The sequence below is a fragment of the Panthera tigris genome, chromosome X (assembly GCF_018350195.1).
Source record: "Panthera tigris isolate Pti1 chromosome X, P.tigris_Pti1_mat1.1, whole genome shotgun sequence".
NCBI classification, from domain to species: Eukaryota; Metazoa; Chordata; class Mammalia; order Carnivora; family Felidae; genus Panthera; species Panthera tigris.
The window spans coordinates 20,098,686-20,124,065 of NC_056677.1; the positions used below are offsets into that span (position 1 = coordinate 20,098,686).

General features: G+C 40.8%; 1 protein-coding gene across 9 annotated transcripts in view; it reads left to right on the top strand.

Moving 5' to 3' along the window:
- ZFX (zinc finger protein X-linked) overlaps positions 1-7,919 on the top strand; it is a 54,919-nt gene extending 47,000 nt beyond the window's left edge. For 8 of the 9 annotated variants that reach the window (XM_042973714.1, XM_042973718.1, XM_042973712.1 and 5 more), the window contains 5 exons: positions 1,294-1,443; positions 1,663-1,806; positions 2,178-2,327; positions 2,862-3,002; positions 3,847-7,919. In XM_042973714.1, the coding sequence (XP_042829648.1) occupies positions 1,294-1,443; positions 1,663-1,806; positions 2,178-2,327; positions 2,862-3,002; positions 3,847-5,030 (1,769 nt within the window). In that variant the 3' untranslated portion in view covers positions 5,031-7,919. The remainder of the gene's footprint in view (positions 1-1,293; positions 1,444-1,662; positions 1,807-2,177; positions 2,328-2,861; positions 3,003-3,846) is intronic. The other variant, XM_015540100.2, reaches the window with a different exon arrangement.
- The last annotated feature ends 17,461 nt before the right edge of the window (positions 7,920-25,380 follow it).

Here is a 25,380-nt window from a genome sequence, read left to right on the forward strand (position 1 = left end):
TCCTCCTTCAGTCGTGCCCACGCTGCGTTATTGCCATGGGCCTCACTAGGCTTCTTGGAATTTATAACTCCCTAGCTTCCTTTGTGATCTTCCACCAACCTCTCCGGCTTTCCCTTCTCTCTCGGATTCCTTTGTGAACTCTTCTGGTCCCTCCCTTAAACCGTGATGTTCCTCAGGATATCCTTGCCCCTCTCCACTCACACTGCAGGTCCTCACCGTGTGATCTCAGGGCTAGTTGACACGGACTTGGTGGCTCCAAATCTGTGTCAGCCTTCAGCCTTTCAGACTCCCAATATTCAGCAACTGACCTCACACATCTCGTCGACTGAATCATTGGTTCATCAGTATTCTGAGCATCCACCATCACCAGACTCGGTCCTGAAAGACTGAATAATGAAATGGCAGGTTCCGCTCTGTCAGTCGGAGGGATGGGGGAAGATCCCTGAGAGTGAATACAGTGAACTGCATACTCTGCGAGAAACAAGCAGAGGGTGCTGGGAATGTAAAAGGATAGGGGCAGGCACCAGCTCTGAGAGCTTTTAGGGATGTTACCTCCCGGACCTTAAATTAATGAATCATGCAGGAAGAGAGGTCCTTCTTGACGTTTCCTCCTCCAGTCACTCAGTCACCTAAATCAGAAACCCCATAGTTATCCTTGGCTCCTCTGTCATGTTCAGTTTTGGGTCTTAAGTCCTGCCGTTTCAGTTCTGAGACGGGGCTCATGTCCAGCCCTCTTCCCCATCTGCTTCTGTCCTGATTCGAGGCCTCGTCATCCTTTGCCTGCCTTATTGCTGTAGACTCACAAGTGGTATCCTTGCTTTGTCTCGATCCCTTTGCATCCACTTTTCTAAAGGCCAGCGCGGTGTAGCAAAAATGGTGCTGTGCCCTTGTCGCTGCTCTGCTTAAAAGTCTCTGATCAGAATCTCTAAATCTGCCCACATACCTGGCTTCACCCCTAGATTCTGATTCTGTAGTGCCTCTGGGCTGGGGCCTGTGTTTTTAAGTTCCCTAAGAGATACTGACATCTGACCCGATTGAGAAACCTCTGGCCTACCACTGTCAAGTCTCTGAGCTCCTCTGCCTGGTTGCACAAGGCCCTCCGTGACCCCAGCTTTGGCTTAGCAGACAGCCACATTTCCCACCGTGCCCGCGTGTCTACTTGTCTAGGGAAAATTATCCAGTTTCATATGACTCATGTTAGAGATTGTATTCGTAAAAAAGACTTTTAAAAACGGTAACGTTTTTTTTAAGTATCTGCTATTGTTATTTGTAATGCATTCCCTGCGTTTTCAGTGGATGATGCTGGCAAAATAGAACACGATGGTTCCTCTGGAATGACCATGGATGCAGAGTCGGAAATCGATCCTTGTAAAGTGGATGGCACTTGCCCTGAAGTCATCAAGGTGTACATTTTTAAAGCCGACCCTGGAGAGGATGACTTAGGTAAGAGGAAAGTTTCAGCATAACCTGCATCCGGATCAGCCGCTTCAACCCGGTGACTTTTGGGTGGTCTGGATTGAGAACCTTTGAAACCTATTCGGAAGATAACTTTTAAGCAAGGATTTCCATGTAGGGGGAGAAAAGTCTGTAAAATGTAGTAAGTCACCCGGATGGAAATGAAGTTTTCAGATAAATTCTCGGAGCTGTCGTCTTCCCTGATAGGTGGCACCGTAGACATTGTGGAGAGTGAACCTGAGAATGACCACGGAGTTGAATTACTTGATCAGAATAGCAGTATTCGTGTGCCAAGGGAAAAGATGGTTTATATGACTGTCAACGACTCTCAGCAAGAAGACGAAGATTTAAGTAAGTAGGTGCCCTTTTTGTGGGAGAAAAATTTTGTTTCTGTAGCGCCCTCTTTAAATCTGGTCAGAATTTGAAGGAAACGAGTAGCGTTACTGTACAGATTATTATGCTGCCGTATCCCAGGGGCAGTATCAGCGACTCTACGTACGCTTCGAATGTTGCTTTAAAAATGGGTTAGGGTGAAAGCCAAGGAATGGAGGAGGGTTCATTCAGCAAGTATCTGTTGACCGCTCACGACTGTGTGGAAGCTGTGTTCTAGGTGTGTAACGTTTGGGCCTTTCTACCTGCCTCTTCACCGAATCTGAGTACAGACGTCTCCCCTGCCATCTCTGTAAACACGGTCACAAAGGTTTATATCACTTCCTATTCAGATGTTGCTGAAATCGCTGATGAAGTTTATATGGAAGTGATCGTGGGAGAGGAGGACGCTGCTGCCGCGGCGGCCGCCGCCGTGCACGAGCAGCAGATGGACGACAACGAAATCAAGACCTTCATGCCAATAGCGTGGGCGGCAGCTTACGGTAAGTCGCTCAGCAGCTCCTTGGACGCCGTTGGCTCGTGAACATGACTCCATGCCTGGAAACGGTGCCTGTTGTCCTAGGGTTCCAAAATACGAAATACCAGTGCCCTGTAAGGGTTATTTGATTTGAGCACAAGTAGAGGAAGATTATAAAGTCTACTTTTTGTCTTTATTTCTAACAGGAATTTCCTTCATGTGTTTATTACGTAGAAGGGAGTACTGCAAGAAGTGCACAGGCTTTCCAGCCGAAACTTTTCCTCTTGATTGTATCTGGCTCATGACTTTGCAGTTTGGGGAGACGACAGGGGAGTCCATGGGGCACAATGCTGACCTGTGTTTTTTAGATCTGGAAGCTAGGCATTTCCTACCGTCTCACTATAATGAACGTGGTCATACAACCCATTACCTAGAATGGGGACTCTCTGTCATTCATGAGTATCATGGCTTACTTTTCATTGTTATAGTTAATAAAGAATCCCTAATTTTTTATAATTTATAATACTGTATAATTTTGTTTTTTAATGCGCATTGTTAGGTAATAATTCTGATGGAATTGAAACCCGGAATGGCACTGCAAGTGCCCTCTTGCACATAGATGAGTCTGCTGGGCTCGGCAGACTGGCTAAACAAAAACCAAAGAAAAGGAGAAGACCTGATTCCAGGCAGTACCAAACAGGTGAGGGCACATGAGTTCCACAGCGCAGCGTGCTTTGCGAGCTCTCAGATGAAACCCTAGCGTGTGTCCACGGAGGTGTTGTGATGGCATTCTAGCTGCTAGACCACATTGTAGCTTCTGTGTACTGAATTTGAAAATATAATTTTAAGAATTCAGTGATATTCATGAATGATTTCCTGGGAGAAAAAGAAACAAGGAATGGATCGAACATGGATGGGAAAAAAATTCAAAACGTGGGTGATTTTTATGTGGAAATGAGAAGAAATCCCTCAAATATGTCGCAGGCATTAACTCTTTTAAAAACTCAATGACTACAAAGAATCTGATTCTGTTAGCATAAAGTAGGCATACTTTATAGAGCAGGAGGACGGGTACTCGAGTTCATGTGACCTATTCCTGTCTATTTGTGTATGGCAATTTGCATATGAAATTTCTCATAGGTGGGTTTAAGCTCTACTGTAAGTTGACACAAAATTACGTTTTTTGGAATCGGCAAAGCAGGAATTGTGATTACGACACTTTATTTTTCAAAATAACTTTCTACCGAGCGATATAGCTCCAGTCGTTAGTTGGTAGGAGTCACATATTTATTGATTGATTTTTCAAACTGGAGGGACTGAGGTTGGTACAGTCAGCCTGAATGAAGTTTTCAGACCAGGGTTCTCTTTATGACCAGGTTGCTGTCTCTCTTACATTGAAAACTGGCAGAAGGAATGTTAAGTAGCCAATAGCTTAACGTAGGAACACTTGCTTAATGATGTTCAGAACGCACACTTTGAATGCTTGAAGAAACCAAAACAGAACTTGGTTTGATCACTCATGTTCCTTTCTTTTCCTTTCTTAGCAATAATTATTGGCCCTGATGGACATCCATTGACTGTCTATCCCTGCATGATTTGTGGGAAAAAATTTAAGTCCAGAGGTTTTTTGAAAAGGCACATGAAAAACCATCCCGAACACCTTACCAAGAAGAAGTACCGCTGTACTGACTGTGATTACACTACCAACAAGAAGATAAGTTTACACAACCACCTGGAGAGCCACAAGCTGACCAGCAAGGCCGAGAAGGCCATCGAATGCGATGAGTGTGGGAAGCATTTCTCTCACGCTGGGGCTTTGTTTACTCACAAAATGGTGCATAAGGAGAAAGGAGCCAACAAAATGCACAAGTGTAAATTCTGTGAATACGAGACAGCTGAACAAGGCTTACTGAATCGCCACCTTTTGGCGGTCCACAGCAAGAACTTTCCTCATATTTGCGTGGAGTGCGGTAAAGGTTTTCGTCACCCGTCAGAGCTCAAGAAGCACATGCGAATCCATACTGGGGAGAAGCCGTACCAGTGCCAGTACTGCGAATATAGGTCTGCAGACTCTTCTAACTTGAAAACGCATGTAAAAACTAAGCATAGTAAAGAGATGCCATTCAAGTGTGACATCTGTCTTCTGACTTTCTCAGATACCAAAGAGGTGCAGCAACATGCTCTTATCCACCAAGAAAGCAAAACACACCAGTGTTTGCACTGTGACCACAAGAGTTCGAACTCGAGCGACTTGAAACGACACATAATTTCAGTCCATACGAAGGACTACCCCCACAAGTGTGACATGTGTGATAAAGGCTTTCACAGGCCTTCTGAACTCAAGAAACACGTGGCTGCCCACAAGGGTAAAAAAATGCACCAGTGTAGACATTGTGACTTTAAGATTGCAGATCCATTTGTTCTAAGTCGCCATATTCTCTCAGTTCACACAAAAGATCTTCCGTTTCGGTGTAAGAGATGTAGAAAGGGATTTAGGCAACAGAACGAGCTTAAAAAGCATATGAAGACACACAGTGGCAGGAAAGTGTACCAGTGTGAGTACTGTGAGTATAGCACTACAGACGCCTCGGGCTTTAAACGGCACGTTATCTCCATTCATACGAAAGACTATCCTCACCGTTGTGAGTACTGCAAGAAGGGGTTCCGACGACCTTCAGAAAAGAACCAGCACATAATGCGACATCATAAGGAGGTTGGCCTGCCCTGATAGTCCTTCTACAGACATTTATGGAGATGTTGGCCTTGAAGCAGAAATCTCATTTTAAAGCCAGTCAGTCTCGTTCACATACAATACTGTATATTGATTTATGCTGTGTACAAATAGAATTATTGCTTCTAGTTGAGTTTTGTTGGTTTTTTTTTTTACATTTTGTTTAATAGTGTGTTCTGAATTCTATTCAGTTTGTTTAATAAATGGGGGAAAGCAGCAACAAATAAGTTGCTTTTAATAAAGTAATCCTTGATGCTATACTGGATTTTTCTATCTTACAAGTTTTATATTTATTTAAATATTTACCTTGCTTACCTTGATGGTACTCTTCTAAGACCATTTAACTTAAAGTTAAGGTAACTTTAGATTGGTAACTCTGAAAGTATTCGTGTTGACTCATTTTTTTTTTCCCCATGAATTTCTCACAATAAAATTGTCAGAGACATCTATTAACATAAACGGGAGATTTTACAGTCAGGTCTAATTATCCTAACATGGAAGTCCTTGACTTGTCTTGCTTGCTCTTCTCAGACCACATGACAGTGAAAGTTTCCATTTGAGCTTTTGCCACCCGGGCATCGCTGAGGAAAGAACAGTGGCTGGGTTCGTCTTTACTTTTCATTTCGTTGAGCAGACAAGCTGTACTTTTTGCAGGGGGTGGGGGTGGGGCTTTCTTTGGTGTATTTACATCTTTTGTCAGCATAGCAGACTTCTAGAAAACTTCCTTGACAAATTTGGCTTGATCATGTTGTATTTTGATTATTCCGTCTGTGCTGCTCTGTCTCGGAATGGTTGTGTGTTACAAATGAGATTATCGAGGACTGCATTTTGGAATCTCCTTGAGGTAATTCGTGGCTTGTAGGATCTTTTGCGACTTTATATATGTAAATGTACCCTGAATTATATATATGCACATATATAGAGAACATGTATCTGTGTGTATTGCTTATTTTACATATTTATACACACAACCCCAGTAGTAGTTGTTTAAGATCTATAATGAAAAGTATTAAATTTACAATAACACGAAAGATGCAGGGATGCATGAGAGAGCATTTTGTAAATCATGCTCTTCAGAGAGACTACTCAGGTGAAGAATTAGAAGGAAAATAAGGACACTAGTATTTTTAAAGAGTTAAAGGTATTTTCTTTTAAATATCTTTGGTAATTGAAAAATAGACGTTACGATGTTTCTAGATAGAATGTTTTCATACAACTTCAGCTCCATGCCTTTATATTTTTCTGAAAAGCTAATGAGCATCCAGGCAGAACTCCCCCCGTTCTCTCAGAGAAACTCTTGAGGGAACTCTGTGTCTGTCACCCAGTGAAGGGGGATTAAGGAAGCCACAGCTCCGTGTCCCAGAGATTGGGTGCTAATGATGACTTCCGCTTGGCAGGTCCAGCCTGCTCTGTTACGTCTTAGTTACAGTTAGCAAACTTTAAAAACCTGAACACTCAAATTGGCTTTGGTTAGAAGATAAAGGTGTGTTTAAGTGCGTGAGGAAAATCTGAGGCCTTATTTGGAACATCCCCAAGTCTTTCACGGTTTTGTTTTTCTTTGAGAGTTGGTATTTTTTAAACAGTTCTGAATCAGTTCAGAAGCGCATACACTGAAGTCAGTTACTTAGAATTGGATCATGCGAAGATGGATCTTGGAAAATGCAGAACAGTTTTTGGGGTCCTTTAGATGGGATGTCAGCATGTGAGTATCCGGCACGCTGTAGGAGATTTAGTAAGGACTTTGCTTCCCACCTGATAGCTGCCTTGCCACTTCATGATGGTGCTCCTTCCCCTTTGTGCTGTTCGGGTTTAACCTTTCATCTTTCTCTTTGCCATTGATACTTGTATTCAAGAATTCTATTTATAGGGTTAGAAATCTAAATATTTGGTGTTTGGCAAGCCTCTGAAGTGCTAGATTGATTTCATCCACTTGGAAATCAAGTGCTTTAGGCTGGTATGAACTCCAACCTGAATGCCAGTTAAAGCCAAGGCATGGGCCTATCCCAGCGGGAGCTCCTGTGCTCTCTTGGCCCCATAAACATTCTTTTTTTTTTTTTTTTTTTTTTTAAGCGTAACTTACAATTGTGTGATTCATTGCCCTGCAGTACTATTCTTGAAAGCTCTGTCTGTTTTTTTGTGAGAACCTTTAAAATCTCCCTTAATTTCTTTTTCCCAGAAGTCATGTAAAAGAAAACACTTAAGTGAAAGTGGAAAGTTATTAACTTTAAAACATGCTGTAAAATTAGTACAGAAAATATAAAGAATTGGTCATTTAACTATATTTTTTTAAATAAACTGAAAGATAAAGAACACAACACTGTACACACTTTATATTTCTCTTACATAGTCTGGAATCATACACAGCTATTTTCTTTTTAAAGCACAATATTGAAACCTTTAAAAGGTATTTAAGGGTTTGGTCAAGTGAATATGATAAGATGTATTTGTCTGTATAAAGAGAAAATGAACTTGTAGTCACTGTTATGTACTGACATTAGTTACAACCTAGTTTTAATTCTTAAAACAATTTTGATTAGCAAAGCTAAAAAAAATGGATGTTTCAGTTAAATGTTTTAAAGAGGTACAGATTTTTACAAGGACATAATATAAGTTATTGTTCTGTAGAAATATCCTATTAAATATTGTATGTCCCTCCCTCTGTACACTTTGTAAAAAAAGTAAAATACATAAAAAGAAAATCATATAGGGATGTGTGACATTATTGTAATTGTGTACTTGAGAATAACGTGCAAAAATAAAAATCAGAATATTTTCCTGTTAATGGATGTTTAGTCTATTTGATACCAGTACTAAGTTAATGCTTTTTCTTAAGGAAAAAAATGTACAGTTTTTGTAAACCTAATAAACATCAAAAGCAGTGGATTATTTTCATTTCCCCATTTCTTAATTCCTTTTATGTAACAGTGGAATGCAAAATGCTTGATTGCTTTGAATTTTGTGACTCAGTGCAAATACTCATACTAGTTGAGCCCTGCGAATTTGCAAGTCATATAGCAGAGAACTTAAGAGGTGATTGGTGAGTCCTTTGATGAGCATGTCCTTGAAGTTCTTTTTTTTTTTTTCTTTTATCTTCATAAGGGATTTGTTTTATTAGCATTCTCCGGTTCCCCTGACGTGAATTTGCCCTGCATAAAGTTGTTTTTGAGAGCACTTAAAGTTCATTGCAGCATCAACCCACAGCACATTTAATCCCTGGGTGTTGTCCTCACCTCCACAGCAGAGAAGCCCTGCTCTCGAGTGACACCTTTGTGTCAAGTTTGGAGTGCTTTAGTTAGTAGACGCTAAGGTACTAGAGAACGGCCAGTGTCATGTGAAAATCAGATGTTAGGTAAAAGCTACCAGGAGTTCAAAGAGAGTGACAGATGGATTTGAGCCGTCTTTGATTTTTATTTTTTATTTTATTTATTTTAATTTTGTTAACGTTTATTTTTGAGAGGGAGACAGAGCACGAGCAGGGGAGGAGCAGAGAGAGGAGACACAGAATCCGAAGCGGGCTGCAGGCTCCGAGTTGTCAGCACAGAGCCCATGAGCCGTGAGATCGTGACCTGACCTGTAGTCGGACGCTTAACCGACCGACAGCCACCCAGGCGTCGCAAGCCATCTTTCTTTTTAGAGACGAGATCCTTCAGATCTTCAACTATTGTAGGTACAAGTGTTTGCCTGATAGTTGAAATAGTAAATAATTAGAACTTGAGGTAAATGGTCAAGAGAACATGGTGTCACTGTCCAGATCCATAAGTCACACAAAACCGTGGCGTGTGAAAAACTTGGTGGTAATGGAATGCCTGGTAGACAACATCTTACCAGTCTGATCCCAAGCGGTCGCATAATGTACTGCTCTGTTCTCTGGGAAAAGCGTGACTGGTCAAAATCCTAAAGGGGTGATGTTTTAGAGCAGTGGTTTTTGAAGTGTGGTCTGGCAGCACTGACAGCATCATAATCACTCGGGACTTGGTTAAGGATAAAAGTTCTCAGCCGCGCACCACACCCACCGAATCGGGAAACGGAGCTCGAGACCCAGTGATCTGTGTCTTACTGTGCCCTCTGAGTGATTCTGATGCACGTTCAAGTTGGGGAAAACATTTTAGAGCACTTGAGGAGCTGGAAGGATTCCTGGTGCAACATTTTGTGTGGTAGGGCAAGGCGATCTCTCTCACACACACACAACCCCAGAAATATGCAGGGAGGGTGAGATGGGACTTCGCTTATACCTTTGGTTTACCTTTTTTTAAAAAGTGCGAGCCCGCCAGACAGCGTATCTTTTTCAGTACCCGTGTAAACAGCCTATACTTGTAAATCTTGGATGGCCTCCCCTACGTTACAGTCCTCAAAGGTCAATAGGATTCAGAGGAAGAAGACAAAGCCAGTAAGAGAGAAAAGCTGAAAAGTGTGTGTGTTTAATTGGCCCAACATTACTTACGCAATTCATACCTGAAAAACCACTTTGCCACATTCTGCAGCTGTTTTGATGAGGTCAAAATTAAGTTTGCCCTTTTGAATTTTATTTTATCTCTTGTGTATATATTGTTTGCCTTTTTCATAAAATAATTCTTGGATTTGTTCTATATCGTTTCTGTTATTTTTGACATCTTTGCTGTTGTAAATAAATTCCTATTTTGTTTTAAGTTACCCTAGTGGAGTGTTGGCTATGGACAAGGCACACACGCACACACACACACAAATGGGGAGGCTTAAATCACAAAGTTAATAAGTCCCCAACACTTCAAACTGGAAGTGATGTGACCCCTTCCATTCAGCATTTCTAGCATCGATGAGATACCACTATAGCATCTGCACCTACCCTGACTTTAATATCATTTTCTTGACTTTCATGAATTCTTAGTTTACCAAGTTTGAGGTCAACCTCAAGAATTATTTTCGTTTATTTATTTTTTTTTTTCCTATTCCCACGGTCTCTCGTGTTCTTTGTATTGCTGATACTGGTGGGCACGAAGGATTTGGCATTGTGACCTGCTGATACTGTAAAGCCGCCGTGATACTTGGCTGCGGAAAACCAGCTTAGGGGTTTTCGGTGGCCTTTATTGTTCCCGTCATGTGAATGACCGCAGAAGTACCTAAACTCGTCGATGAAAACAGAATAGCTAACTGCACCCCTGTTACGCTTCTCAAGAGAGGCAAGTTTCTGCTTCTCCTTTATGGTTGTGTTTGGCTTTACGTTCAGAAGCCATTTCCTTTTGTCCGAGCTTCTTTGAGATAAGGAGCGCTGTTGCATTCGTGTCTTGGGGTTTGGGGGGCTCTGATGATACCCATTCTCCTCTTTGGGTTCGAACCACATTGGGAAGTGACGTACAACACCAGTTCAATGTGTGACTTCTGGTAAAATCGAATCAGGGACACAGAGGCCAAATCTCGTCCCCCTCAGTTTAGGCTTCGAATGATGCAGCCAGGCACTCGAAGTCACTCGGAGCCCTTGAGACTGCTTGGTCTCCCACCAGAGAAATGGAGCAAGTGGGACAGAATGGCTGCAGCAACACCACCCCCCCCCCCCCCCACTGCCCGCCAGCTCTCCTAGGCCAGGACTCACAGAAGGCAGAGAAGTCCCCTCATGCCATCTTCATAAAATAGGAAGGGTTAGTCCAACTCTGGGTTGCCTTCTGGCGTTAGCCCACTAGCGGAATGTGAGGTTCTCACCTTTAGCCTTAAATATTTGTTGTTTTTCCCCAGTAAACTTTTATTTGCCCCCTCTTCAGGTGGTTGTTGTGACAGACTTAAAGATTTAGTTCCTGTTTCTTCTAGGCCAGTATGCTTTAGTTTTTCCTCCGAAAACTAACTTTTCGAGGGCAAGTTTGCTTATTCAAAGATAACTTCACAAGTTATTTTTATTACATGTCACAAAATTTAGAAAAACGATCACCCACAATGCCACTTGCTCTGTTTAAGGGGGTTCATCTTTGTTCTCTTCCAGTCTTTGTACATGGGAATCCTTTATCTGTCTCGTTACCGCAGCATCGATTCTGTGTTCAGGAATTTTCATTTCAAACATCAACTATTTCCATATCTATTGGTTGTCTTTAAAAAATTTTTAGTGCACATTCTTTATGGAGGCAATATGGAAAATTCGGTATGGTACTGAGAAGACAGTAAAACACCTTCCTTTTTCAGTCCCATTACCTAGAACATACTATCTTTTTTGTTTTTTAAAAAGTTTTAATTTTAATTCCAGTTAGTTAACATACAGCGTTAGATTAGTTTCAGGTGTACGATATAGTGATTCACCGCTTCCTTACAACTCCCGGTGCTCATCATGACAGTGCCCTCCTTAATCCCCATCCCCTACTTTACCAATCCCCCCCGCCCCCCGCCACACACACACCCTCTAGTAACCATCAGTTTGTTCTCCATAATTAAGAGTCTATTTCTTGATTTGTCTCTTATTTTTTCTCTTTGCATATTTGTCTTGTTTCTTAAATTCCACCTGAGTGAAATCATATGGTATTTGTCTTTCTTTGACTTATTTCACTTAGCGTTATACTCTCTAGCTCCGTCCGTGCCATTGCAAATGGCAAGATTCCATCCTTTTTATGGCTGCATAATATTCCGGTGTGTGTGTGTGTGTGTGTGTGTGTGTGTGTGCGTATCACATCTTTATGCATTCATCAATTGATGGACCCTTGGGTTGCTTCCATCTTGGCCATTGTAAATAGTGCTGCTATAAATATAGGGATGCATGTATCCCTTTGAATTAGTGTTTTTTGTATCCTTTGGATAAATACTTAGTAGTGCAATTGCTGGATCGTAGGGTAGTTCTAGCTTTAACTTTTATGAGGAACCTCCATACTGTTTTCCAGAGTGGCTACGCCAGGTTGCCCTCCCACCAACAGTACAAGAGGGTTCCCCTTTTCTCCGCATCCTCGCCAACACCTGTTGTCTCTGGTGTTGTTAATTTTAGCCATTCTGACAGGTGTGAGGTGATATTGTAGTTTCGATTTGTATTTCCCTGATGATCATCGGTATTGAGCATCTTTTCATGTGTCTGTTAGCCGTCTGCATGTCTTCTTTGAAAAAATGTGTGTTTATGCCTTCTACCCATTTTGTAAAAAGTTTTTTTTTTTAATGTTTATTTACTTTTGAGAGAGAAAGAGCATGAGTAGGGGAGGGGAAGAAAGAGAGGGAGACAGAATCTGAAGCAGGCTCCTGGCTGTGAACTGTTAGCACAGAGCCCAATGCGGGGCTCGAACCTGTAAACCATGAGATCATGACCTGAGCTGAAGTCGGGCGCTTAGCCAACTGAGCCACCCAGGTGCCCCTCTTCTACCCATTGTTAAATTGGATTTCTTGTTTTTTGGGTGTTGAGTGTTACAAGTTCTTTAGATATTGTGGATACTAACCCTTTATCAGATAGGTCATTTGCAAATATCTTCCATTCAGTAGGTTGCCTTTTAGTTTTGTTGATTGTTTTCTTCACTCTGCAGAAGCTTTTAGTCTTGATGAAGTCCCACCAGTTTATTTTTGCTTTGTTTCCCTTCCCTCAAGAGACATATCTAGATGAACATACTGTCTTTTAAAGAATATCTGTACTGAGTTTTAATTTTATTGGGTTTTCCAGTTGCAAAATACCTGTTACTGTCACAAGTGTTATACAATACAAAATGAGTATGTGTCTTTATAGACAACCTTGAGCTCACCCTCACGCTTTCTGCAAACCATTTCCTTTTGGTAGTCATAGTTAACAGACTGTGTCTTCCCTCTATACTCATACAAACCCGTATAAAGATGGATAACGTAAAGGGAGTATGAGGAAGCTGGGAGAGCAGGTGAAGCAGAGATTTCACACTTTGACCAAAGTCAGATTGCATATCTTTGCATGTCACTTAACATATCATGTCCATCTCTCTGGGACACTGGACTGAACTCTATCTCATTCTCTTTAATAGCTGAATAACTCTCCAGAGATCGAACCCACCATAATTTGGTCAACCATTCCCCTTTAATGGACATTTAGGTTGTTTCCAGTTTTCTGCCACTACAAGAATGCTGGAATAATTGTCCTTGTACATATAATCCTTACATACTTGTGTTTCAATATCTGTAGGGTGGATTCCCCCATGATGTGATTACTAAGTGAGAGGGTATGTGCTCTTTTTTAAGTTTATTTATTTATTGTGAGGGGGGAGGTGCACAGAGAGAGGCAGAGAGAGAGAGAGAGAATCCCAAGCAGGCTCTGCACTGTGAGCGCAGAGCCCGACGCTGGGGCTTGAACTCACGAACCGTGAGATCATGACCTGGGCCCAAATTAAGAGTCGGATGCTTAACCGACTGAGCCACCCAGGCACCCCTGAAAATGTTACTAGATATCGGCAAATTATTTTTGGTTAGAATGTAATTTCCAGGAGTGCAGGGACTTTTGTCTGTTTTGTTCATTGTTGTTCACCTAGAACAACATGGCATGTAGCAAATGCTAAAGAAATCCTTGCTGGATGTTCAGGTTTTCCAGGCTGTAGCCGCTCACCTCAGTCTCACAAACACTGGCTGTTTGGGCCAGTATCATGGATACAAAAATAATCTCTCTGCCTAGATGCCATCCTTGTTTCAGTAAGCCTTGACCTGATTTCCTGGTGGAGCTAAGTAAGACTTGCACATGGCTAATAGCCCTTTGAGTTTTATGAATCACCTGTTCAAATGCTGTGCCCCATTTCCTATTTAGTCCTTTGAACATGGGGCCTGTTAGCTTTTTGATACACTTGCTGCACAATTTTTCAGTCTATGGCTTATCCTGCTATCTGTAATATTTGTGTAATCAGATATATTTATTTTCCCCCTTTTATGATTCCTAGGGTTTCTTGTCCTACTTAAAAAGTTCTTTTCTACCCCAAGGTTCTGCAAATACACACCTAGATTTTCTTGTGATGTTTTAATTTCGTTTGGGCTTCTCTACAGTTAAAGTTATTTTGGTATATGTTATTTGGTAAGGGGCCTAGTTTCCCTTTTCTCTTGGTTAGAGAGCGAATTATTATAGTAGGTCATCCTTGACCCCGGTGAACTGAAATGACATTGTACGTACCAAGTTCATGTATAACGTTGGATTTATTTATGAGGTGCGTTCTGTTTTATTCATCTGTTTGTTATTCTTGTACCATTGGCATGTTGTTTTACTCACAGCACTCTATGCTGAGCTCTAATATCAAAAGGCAAGTCCTTTTCTTTTTCACTGTTCTGTCGACATTTATTCTTCCGAAGGAACATTGAGGTCATTTTACCTAGCTTCCCTTAGAAGACCTATTGAATTGGGTTTTTTTGCTCCAAATTGCATGAATTTTTAGTATTAAATTGAGCCTAATATTTGTATCACACTGTCTTCACATCCATGTTCCTCCATTTATTCTGGTTTTGTTTTGCCTTCTTTAATAAAGTACTACTGCTTTCTTCATATAGGTCATATTTGTCATGAGTACGTTATAATTTTTTGGCTACCTAGACACTGCTCGTGTCTAGCGAAAAACTATTGGTTTTTATAAATTTAAAAAAAAATTTAACGTTGATTTATTTTTGAGACAGAGAGAGACAGAGTGTGAGTGGGGAAGGGGCAGAGAGAGAGAGGGAGACCCAGAATCCGAAGCAGGCTCCAGGCTCTGAGCTGTCGGCACAGAGCACAATGCGGGGCTCGAACTCACAAACCGTGAGATCATGACCTGAGCCGAAGTCGGACGCCCAACTGACTGAGCCACCTGGGTGCCCCTATCTACTTTTAGGTACCCAGCGAATCCACCATACTTGGAATCCACCCGATTCCAATTGCACTTTACTAGCCTCTTGAATTTCTGTGCGTGTGGTCACCACAAAAAGATGTCAATTATTTCCTTTTTGTGTCTTATCATAGCTAGAACTTCTAAAACAATGCTGAATAATGTATAGTATAGCAGTCATTTCTGTATTGCTCCTTTGGAGGGCCATACTTGAGTACTGAACCACTTAGTATAATGTCGGTTTTGGAATGTAGCATTTACCAAGGCTAGATAATTTCTTTCCATTATTCTTTTACTTAGAGATTTTATTAGGAACTGCTAATACTATCACGTGCCTTTTCGCCGCCGATTGACATAGTTACTTGATTTTCATTTTGTATTTGTTAATGTCATACAGTATACTGGGTTACACTGATAGATTTTTTAAAGTTAAACCATGCTCGAATTTCTAGGATAAAAGTACCCTACTTAGGCAATGTTTATTGTTCTGTAAATATAGTGTTGCTTAAATTGGGTAATATGTTATTTAGAATTTTTGTATCTGTGTTCATAATTGTGGTGTTTTCTTGTTTTGCACTACGGCATCAGGTTTGAATGTGAATGTAATACTAGCTGCATGAGATGAACTTGGAAACTTCGCTATAGTTACGAATGGTTTAAAAACTGGAGGCATTATCTGATTGTTAAGGATTAGAACTCAATTGTGAAAGCATTTGAGTCTGATGCCTTATTATAAATGGTAGGTGTTTACTTTTCTGATCTCTTCTACATTAGTTAATTGACTAATTAATCCATCAGCTTTTCTTCTTAAATAAATGTTAGTATCTGTATTTCCCTTGGAAATTTTCCATTTTCTCTAGATCAGTACATCTCATATATTAACGTGCATATACATTACCTGGGAGATGTCATGAAAATGCTCATCCTGATTCTGTAGGTCTGGGGGGTGGGGCTGGGATTCCGCATTTCTCACAAGGTCTCTGGAGGTGCTGATGCTGCTGGTTCACGGACCACATGGCCCAAGCCCTGTAAAGACTTAGTGGTTCTAGATTTTGGTTGGACATCAGAATCACTTGGCACAGCCTTTGTCTCCCCCAGGCCCAGGCCACACCCCAGACCAACAAAATTAGAATCTCTGGGAGTGAGGCTCAGGCATCAGGAATTTTCTAAGCTCGTCAGGCGATTACAATGTGCAGCCAAGGTTGAGAACTAGTCTTCTAGATTTTCAATTTATTATCCTAAAGACATACACAATAGTCTCTCATAATTATTTTATTCTCTTGCACTTCTGGTTTTATCTCCTTTTGCACCCCGAATGTTGTATATTTTGTTTTCTCTATTTTTTTTAAGACTTTATTTTTAAGTAATCTTTATACCCGATGTGGAGCTCGTACTCACAACCCTGAGACCAAGAGTCACACGCTCCACTGACACAGCCGACCGGGCACCCTTTCTCTCTGTTTCTTTAAACAGGTTTTCAGAGTTTTAGCTGTTTACAGATATTATCAAAGAAAGGGCTCTTAATTTTGTTTTTTCCTTGTATGTTTTGGTTTTCTATTTAATCTCCTCTTGCATTGTTGTTAGTTTTCTTTTCCTGTTTTCTTCTAGTTTATTTTGTTATCTAGTTAAAATGTCTCATGTTTCGTATTTCACTTATTTTCACTGCTTATTAAATGAACTTTTTGAAAGCTGTACGTTTTATTTGGTATATGACTTTAGCTGTGTCCCATTGCATATTAATTGTTCTTTTTCATACTTTTCAAGACAGCTCTACACGTCAGTTTTGGTTTCCTCTTTACAATAGTGTTTAACTTCTTTCTTTCTTTCTTTTTTTTTAACGTTTTATTTATTTTTGAGAGAGGGAGAGACAGAGCATGAACAGGGGAGGGTCAGAGAGAGGGAGACACAGAATCTGAAACAGGCTCCAGGCTCTGAGCTGTCAGCGCAGAGCCCGATGCGGGGCTTGAACTCACGGACCGCGAGATCATGCCCTGAGCCGAAGTCGGCCGCTTAACCGACTGAGCCACCCAGGCGCCCCAATAGTGTTTAACTTCTAAATAGCAAAAGTTTTTATTAATTTCTTTAGTGTTGATCTCTAGTCTTATTGGTTTGGGTTCAAACTATGGTGTGTATAACCTCTACATTTTGGGGGAATGTTTCAAGTTTTCTTTTTCGGTGAGGTATAATAGGTTTTGTATTAGTATACTGTTTACTTTTCCATATCTGGTATAAATCTATAAGTAAAATTGGGCTTGTTGATTGTATTTTCAAATCCTCTATATCCTTGGTAATTTTTGACTACTTAATTTTTTAAGTTTCAAAAAATATTAAAATCAACCCCCATAAGGGTGTTTTATGCAGTTTCCTTGGATTTCAAGTTTTGCTTTATGTATTTGGTGTCTATATAGATTTTTGTTACATACACGTAATCTTCGTGACTGTGCCTTTTACAGAACATCATTTTTGTCCTCTTTAACATATTTGATCTTGAATTCTGTTTTATCTGATGTGTTTTCTATTTCAACAATCTTTTTTTTTAATCTCTTACATTACAAATCTCAGTCATGTTCTCATAATCTACTTAGATGTAAGTGTACAATACACCACAGGATTTATTGTTACTGCTGTTTCTTAGTCATTTTATCTTTCCCCATGTGACATCTCTATGCTGAATAAATTGTCATTGGATTGATGTATACTTCATGTTTGTTCCCTCATGTCTGCTGTGTGGGTGTATATTCTTTCTGAGGCCTTGACTACCCCCAAATACCTCCTTTGCCTTAACAAATGATATCTTAGTTGAGAGGTTAGAACTTCGGGTCACGGTCCCTTTTCTCTGAGAGTTCATAGATGTTTCACTGTTTTCCACCTTCAGTGTTCGGAGAAGTCTGATGCTAGTGTAGTTGTTGTTGTTGTTGTTGTTGTTGTTTATATGTTGCCTGTTCCTTTGTTGCCTGAAGGGTATATATATGATTTTTTTCTTTATCTTTGGAATTCAGAAGGTTCACCAGGATCTATCGTTTGCGTGTGCGTGCGCACGTGTGTCCTAACCGTGTCTGGAGTTTATTTGTTGAGCCCTTTCTTCCGGATGACTCAAGTCCCTATTCAGCTGAAGGAAATTTTCTTATGTTTGTATTTATTACTTCTCTGATTGGCATCTTGCTTCTTTGGGCATTCCTGTGATTCACAAATAAGATCTCCTGGATTTGTCTCATCATCATAAAATGGCACCGACGAGAAAAATCCCTTTATTCTCACACCCTAGTGTGTGATCGTGATTGTACTGAAAAAATGAAATGTTTGAAACCAATGTCTCTTGAAGAAAGAAGCCAGAGAATGGTAATCTTTGTAAATGTGTAGCTTGTCCTGATGGAGTAAGAGTGCTCCTGAGATATTTCTCTTTAGTAGAAGGAACTTCAGCCAGAAGTTTCGTGTCATAGAATGACAGCATTCTGGACACCCCTTTTGCCTCAACTTCAAAGAAGCATGTGAAAAGGTCTTAACTTAATGCTTAGCATATAGTTAGTGCTGGATAAGCGTTCCCCATATCTTTCCTTCCTGGAATGCTCTAAGTCTTGTTAAGCTAGCAAGAAGGGGAGCATTATCGGGGCGCCTGGGTGGCTCAGCCAGTTGAGCCTCTAACTCTTGATTTTGGCTCAGGTCATGATCCCAGGGTCATGGGATCCAGCCCCTTGTTGGGCTCGGAGCTGGGTATGGAGCCTGCTTAAGATTTTGTGTCCTTCCTGGGGCGCCTGGGGGGCTCAGTTGGTTAAGCATCTGGCTTTTGATTTGGGCTCACGTCATGATCTCACGGTTTGTCATTTGGAGCCCTGCATCACGCTTTGAGCTGACAGTGGGATTCTCCCTCTCCCCTCTCTCTCTGCTCCGCTTGCTCTCTCTCTCTCAAGATATAAACTTAAAACAAAATTTTTTTAAAAATCTCTGGGAATGCAAGCTGGTGCAGCCACTCTGGAAAACAGTGTGGAGCTTCCTCCAAAAACTAAAAATAGAACTACCCTACGACCCAGCAATGGCACTACTAGGCATTTATACACGGGATTCAGGTGTGCTGTTTCGAAGGGACACATGCACCCCCATGTTTAGAGCAGCACTATCCACAATAGCCAAAGTATGGAAAGAGCCCAAATGTCCACTGATGGATGAGTGGATAAAGAAGATGTGGTATATATATATATATAACGGAGTATTACTCGGCAATCAAAAAGAATGAAATCTTGCCATTTGCGACTACGTGGATGGAACTGGAGGGTATTATGCTAAGTGAAATCAGTCAGAGAAAGACAAAAATCATATGACTTCACTCATATGAGGACTTTAAGAGACAAAACAGATGAACATAAGGGAAGGGAAACAAAAATAATATAAAAACAGGGAGGGGGACACAACAGAAGAGAGTCATAAATACGGAGAACAAACTGAGGGTTGCTGGAGGGGGTGTGGGAGGGGGGATGGGCTCAATGGGTAAGGGGCACTAAGGAATCTACTCCTGAAATCACTGTTGCACTATATGCTAACTAATTTGGATGTAAATTTTAAAAAATAAAAAATAAAATTAAAAAAAAATCTCTCTCAGTGTGGCTGCGTGGCTTATTCATTTAAGCATCCGACTCTTGATTTTGGCTCAGGTCATGATCTCATGGTCCGTGGGCTGGAACCCCTGCGTCGGGTTCTGCTTGGGATTCTCACTCTCCCTCTCTCTGTCCCTCCCCTTGTTTGCATGCTCTCTCTCTCTCTCTCTCTCTCTCTCTCTAAAAAATAAATAAATAAACTTTAAAAAAAGATTCTCTCTCTCCCTCTGCCCCTCTCACCCACTCAGACTCTCTCCAAAAAAAAAATAATAATAATAATAATTAAAGAAAATAATTAGAGCATTATGAGAGCAGACATTGCCATTGTCCCCAATTATCTTATCTCACCTTATTCAAATTTAACATGCAATGCCAAGCTTTGTTTCCAAATGGACCAATTTACACTCGCACCAGCAAAATCTGAAAACACAGTTTTGGCAAAGATGTGCAGCATTATATGAGAATTCTCATTGCTATGCATTCTCACCAAAGCATGATATTTTCAGACTTTAGTTTGCCAATTTTGTGCATGTTAAAAAAAATATTTCATTGAGGCTTTAATTAGCATATTTCTAATGAATAATACTGAGTATCTTCTCACATGTTTATTAATTATTTGTGGTTCCTCTTTTGTGACGTATAGGGTGTATAGGGTGGGGTTTTTTTGTCCATTTTCTGTTCGATTGTTTGCCTTTTCCTTGTTGATTCACAAACGTCCTTTATATATTCTTAGTATTAGTCCTTGATATTTAACAATCCCTGCAAATATTTTCTCTTGATCTGTGGCTTGCCATTCACCTCTTTCTATTGTGTTTTTGAAGAACAGTTCTTCATTTAAAAAACTTTTTTAGGTTTATTTATTTATTGAGAGAGAGAGAGAGAGAGAGAGAGAGAATCCCAAGTAGGCTCTGCATTGTCAGCACAGAGCCTGATGTGGGGCTTGAACAAATGAACCATGAGACCATGATCCGAGCTGAAATCAAGAGTTGGATGCTCAGCCGACTGAGTCACCCAGGTACCCCCAATTTTTTAAAGTAGTAAAATTGAGGGGCATCTGGCCGGCTCAGTTGGTGGGGCGTGAGACTCTTGATTTCGGGGTTGTGAGTTAGGGCCCCAATGTTAGGTGTAGAGATGACTTAAAAATAAAATCTTAAAAAAAATAAAGTAGTAAAACAGGTATTTTCATTATGATTAGTGCTTTCTATGTCTTAGGAAGGACCTCCCTTCCCTACTATGAAGAAGATATTCTCTCATGTTATCTTCTAAAAGCTCTATGGTTTGACTTTCCTTACTCGAGCCTTTAATCCAGCTGGTTTTAGGATATGTATGCGTTAGGCATCCAGTTTAAGGGGTTTTTTTTTGTTGTTTGTTTGTTTCAAACTGGTACAAGTTGAACCCCATCAAAAAACCAATACTCTGCTCCCTGACTTGCGAAGCTGGCTAATATGTAGAATACGATATTCCTACGTATGCGGGTCTATTTCTCTGTTTTGTTGTCTGTCCTTGTCATTTGTCTTTTTCTGCAAATATACTACATTTTTCTAAAAACATCTTTATTGAAATATAATTCACATGCCATAAAATCTACCCATTTAAAGTATACAGTTCAGGGCACTTGGGTGACTCAGTGGGTTAAACCTCTGACTTCTGCTCAGGTCATGATCTTACGGATTGTGAGTTTGAGCCCCACATCGGGTGAGCCCCGCTTCTCTCTCTCTCTCTCTCTCCCTCTCTCTCTGCCCCTCGCTCGCTTGTGCTCTCTCTCTCTCAAAAAAGTATACAATTCAATACTTTCAGTGTCATCAAAGGGTTGTGCAACCATCACCGTGATGTAAGTTTAGAGTATTTTATCTCTCCAAAAGAAATCTCATCCTTATGGCTTCCTCTACCCCCCGCCTCCCCCAGCCTCTGGCAACCACTAATCTACTTTCCATCTCTACAGATTTGCTCTTCTGGTCATTTCAAAGAAATGGAATTTTACAATATGTCTACTCTCCATGTATCTTTCTTTTAGCATCAATTAATGCATTTTGTCCACTTTTAATGGAATTGTTGTTTTCTTACTGTTGAGTTTCTTTATGTATTCTGGGTATCAGGCCTTTGTTGGGCATGTGACTTTCAGATATTTTCTTCTGGTCTATAGCTTATCTTTTGATTGTAATAACATCATCTTTCGCAGATCAGAAGTTTAAAAATTTTTAAAGTCCAATATTTCAGGGTTTTTTCTTTTTATAGATTATGCTTTTCCTATCATACCTAAGAACTCTATCTAACCCTAGGTCAAGATGATTTTTCTCCTATTTTGTTTATGGTTTTACAATTTCAATTTAGATTTATGATCCGTTTTGAGTTAATTTTTGTACAAGGTGTGATGTTTATTTATATAGGATTTTCTTTTGAACTGCAGTACCCCGTCATGTTTATGAAGAAACTCCTGGAGTGTTTACAGTTAACCTCATTGCCTTGGTTTTCTAATCCCAGAGTCTAGCTTTGGGTCCTGGGGACACGTACATTTCCAAATATATATATATATATATATATATATATATATATATATATATGACTGACTTCCATCAGCTCTTCTCTGAATTTGGGGAAACCCCATGTTATTGACAAAAGCAAACAGCTAGGAAATCGGAGCAGTGAAAGGCACAGGGAGCAATCCTCTGGTGTGGGTGCCTGATTTTAGGCATATGAGTGTGGAAGTTATCCAGGGCCATCAGCAACCCTGATATTCTTCTTTGACAGGAAGGAAATAATTTTCACTTGGGTGGGGAGACGGGTATGTATTCTCAGGTGAAAATGTCTTTCTTACCGGGTAGAAGTTCCTGACTAACTGTACCCCCCGTGTGACATCATTGAGCACCTCGCTCCACCCGCACCCCCAGGTCGAGCAGTCCTGGCCTTTCGTCCTTCACACCCACCAGCGGATTACCCACCGAAGCTGCTTTAAGTGGACCTGCTCTGTTCACACAAATGACCCAGGATTGCAGACTCCAGGATCTGCCTCAAGCACCTATCAGTCACTCCCCCGCTGCTCCCCATCTTCTCTGTCTCTTCAGCCTCCACTTAACTTTGTGCAGACTTTCCCCCAAGATCTTGCCTCAGACATCGTGGGATGCCATAGCCCACTGTGAACCCAGCGGCTCCGCTGATCCTGTTCTTGATATTTAGACTTCCTAGTTACACAAGCCAATAAACCAACTTTTAAAAAATATGTTTATTTTTGAGAGAGCAGGAGAGAGAGCGTGCGCACGAGCACGAACAGGGAAGGGGCAAAGAGAGAGGGGGACAGAGGATCTGGAGCGGGCTCTGTGCTGACATCAGAGAACCTGATGCGGGGCTTGAACTCATGAACCGGGAGATGGTGACCTGAGCCGAAGTTGGACGCTTAACTGGCTGAACCACCCAGGTGCCCCAGTAAATTCCCTTTCTCATGCGCAAATTCTTTAGAATTGTATTTTTAATCTCTCAAAACATAAAGGGCCTTGGCTAACACAGAAATATTTTATAAAGTGTATTGAATGCCAGACTAAGCAGTTTGAGCATTGATTCGATAGGGAGAGGGAGCCCTGGAAAAGCTTTGAGTAGGTCAGTGGCAACCTTTGGTTTATTCACTCACTGAAACACTGATTGAGTGCTGCTATCTACACTGTGCTGGATCATGAGTATCCAGTGGTAAACAACAACACGGTCCCTGCCCCGAGGAACTCGTTGTTCGTTTCATTCAGTAAATAATGTTTGAGTGCTGATGATGTACAATACACTGTGGTTAGTGCTTGTTGACATAAGGCACTCAGTTCAAGGTGGTGACCAAAATGGTGCTCGAGGAAGGTCGAGCTGGTTTGTGGCAGTGTACAGGTGTCCTGGACGGACTGGATTCGGATGGGGATGCCGTTCGAGGGCTACCGCAAGAGCCCAGCTGTGAGATAGGAAGGACCTGAGCCACAGCAGGGATGGTAGAAGGGAAAGAGGGGCAGCCTGGAAACCACTGAGTGCGGAAGGAAAATTGAAGACAAGTTGACTGATTGCATATGGGAGCAGAGCAAAAGAGAAGTAGAAAACGGGATTTGGGGATGACTTGAATGGTGATGCATGAACAATGGCAGAGACGTGGGGAGGAGAAGTTGGTTTGAGGGATGGTGAGAATTTTTGTATCTATGTTCATGGCAGATGTTGGCTTGTGGTTTCCATATCTTGTGATGATTTCTTTTTCTTTCCCTTGATCAGTCTGGCTAGTGGTTTATCAGATTTATTAAAATTCTCCGAAGACCAGCATTTGGTTTCGTTTATTTTCTTGTTTTTTTTCTACTTCATTCATTTCTGCTCTGATCTGTGTATCATCTTTCTTCTCATTAATTTGGGTTTAATTTTCTCTTCTATTTTTAGTTTCTTTTTTTGATATTAAAAGAAATTTTTTTAAGTAATCTCTTCATCCGAAGTGGGACTCCAACTTACAACCCTGAGATCAGGAGTCGTATGCTCTACCGACTGAGCCAGCCAGGTGCCCCACTTTTTCTAGTTTCTGAAGGTGGAAAATAAAGTCATTTATTTGAGTCCTACTTCTTTTCTAATTTGGGCATGTAGTCCTGAACATTTCTTCTCTTAATATGATTTTAGTGTCCTCTTACAAATTTTGAAATGCTGTGTTTCCTTTTTCAGATAGCTCAGTTTGCTTTCTAATTCCCTCGTTTATTTATTTACTTTTTAGTAAGAGACCTTGGGGGAGAGGGGCAGAGGAAGAGAGTAGGGGGAGAATCTTAAGCAGACTCCACACTCAGCCAGCAGCTCGATGTAAGGCTTGATCCCATGACACTGGAATCATGACCAGAGCTGAAATCAAGAGTCGAACACTCAGTTGACCGAGTCCCCAGGCACCCCATTGATTTTATTATTATTATTATTATTATTATTATTTTAAATGTTTATTTATTCTTGAGAGAGAGACAGAGCATGAGCCAGGGAGGGACAGAGAGAGAGGGAGACACAGGACTCAAAGCAGGCTCCAGGCTCGGAGCTGTCAACACAGATCCCGATGCAGGGCCCAAACCCACAAACCATGAGATCATGACCTGAGCAGAAGTTGGACAATTAACCAACTGAGCCACCCAGGTGCCCCCCTCAGTGATTTCTTTATTGACCCATGAGTTATATAGAAGTGTGTTATTTAATTACCAAATATTTGAAAAGAGTGTGTGTTCTGCTGTTGTTGGAGGAGTGTTCTGTAAATGTCAATTAATTAGGTCTAGGTGGTTGGTAGTTTTGTTCAAGTTTTCCATATCCTTCCTGACTTTCCTACTTCTATAAATTATTGAGAGGGGTATTGAAATCTCTGACCACATTTGTGGATTTGTCTTTTTCTCCTTGCAGTTCTATTAGTTTTTGCTTCATGTATTATGGAGTTCTGTTATTAGATGCAGAAATGTTTAGGACTTGCATGCCATTTTGATTAACTCACCCCTTTATCATTATTAAATGCTCTTCTTTGTTCTTCATAATGGTCTTTGTTCTGAAATAGGCTTTGTTTGAAATTAATATAGCCACTCCAGCTTTCTTATTACTATAAGACTGGTATATCTTAAGCTCCCTTTCTTATAGGCAACATATAGTTGGGTCTTGTTGGTAATCTCAGTTGACAATCTCTTCCTTTTCATTGGGGTGTTTAGACCATTTACATTCAATGTGCATATTGAGATGTTTAGGTTTAAGTCTGTATCTTTTGCTAGTTTTCTGTTTGTCCCATCTGTTCTTTGTTCCCTTTGTTCTCCACCCCCAGCTTTATTGAGGTGTAACTGACAAATAAAGATTGTACATATTTAAGGTTGAAACTGTAATGTTTTGATCTACATGTACATTGTGAAATGATTACCACAATCAAGCTAATTAACATATCCATCACTTCACGCAGTTACCTTTGTGTGTGTGCGTGTGGTGAAAACACTTAGGATCTACTCTCTTAGTAAAGTTCAAGTGTTCGATGACAGTATTTTTTTTTTTTTAAGTAGGCTCCACGTTCAGTGTGGAGCCCAATGT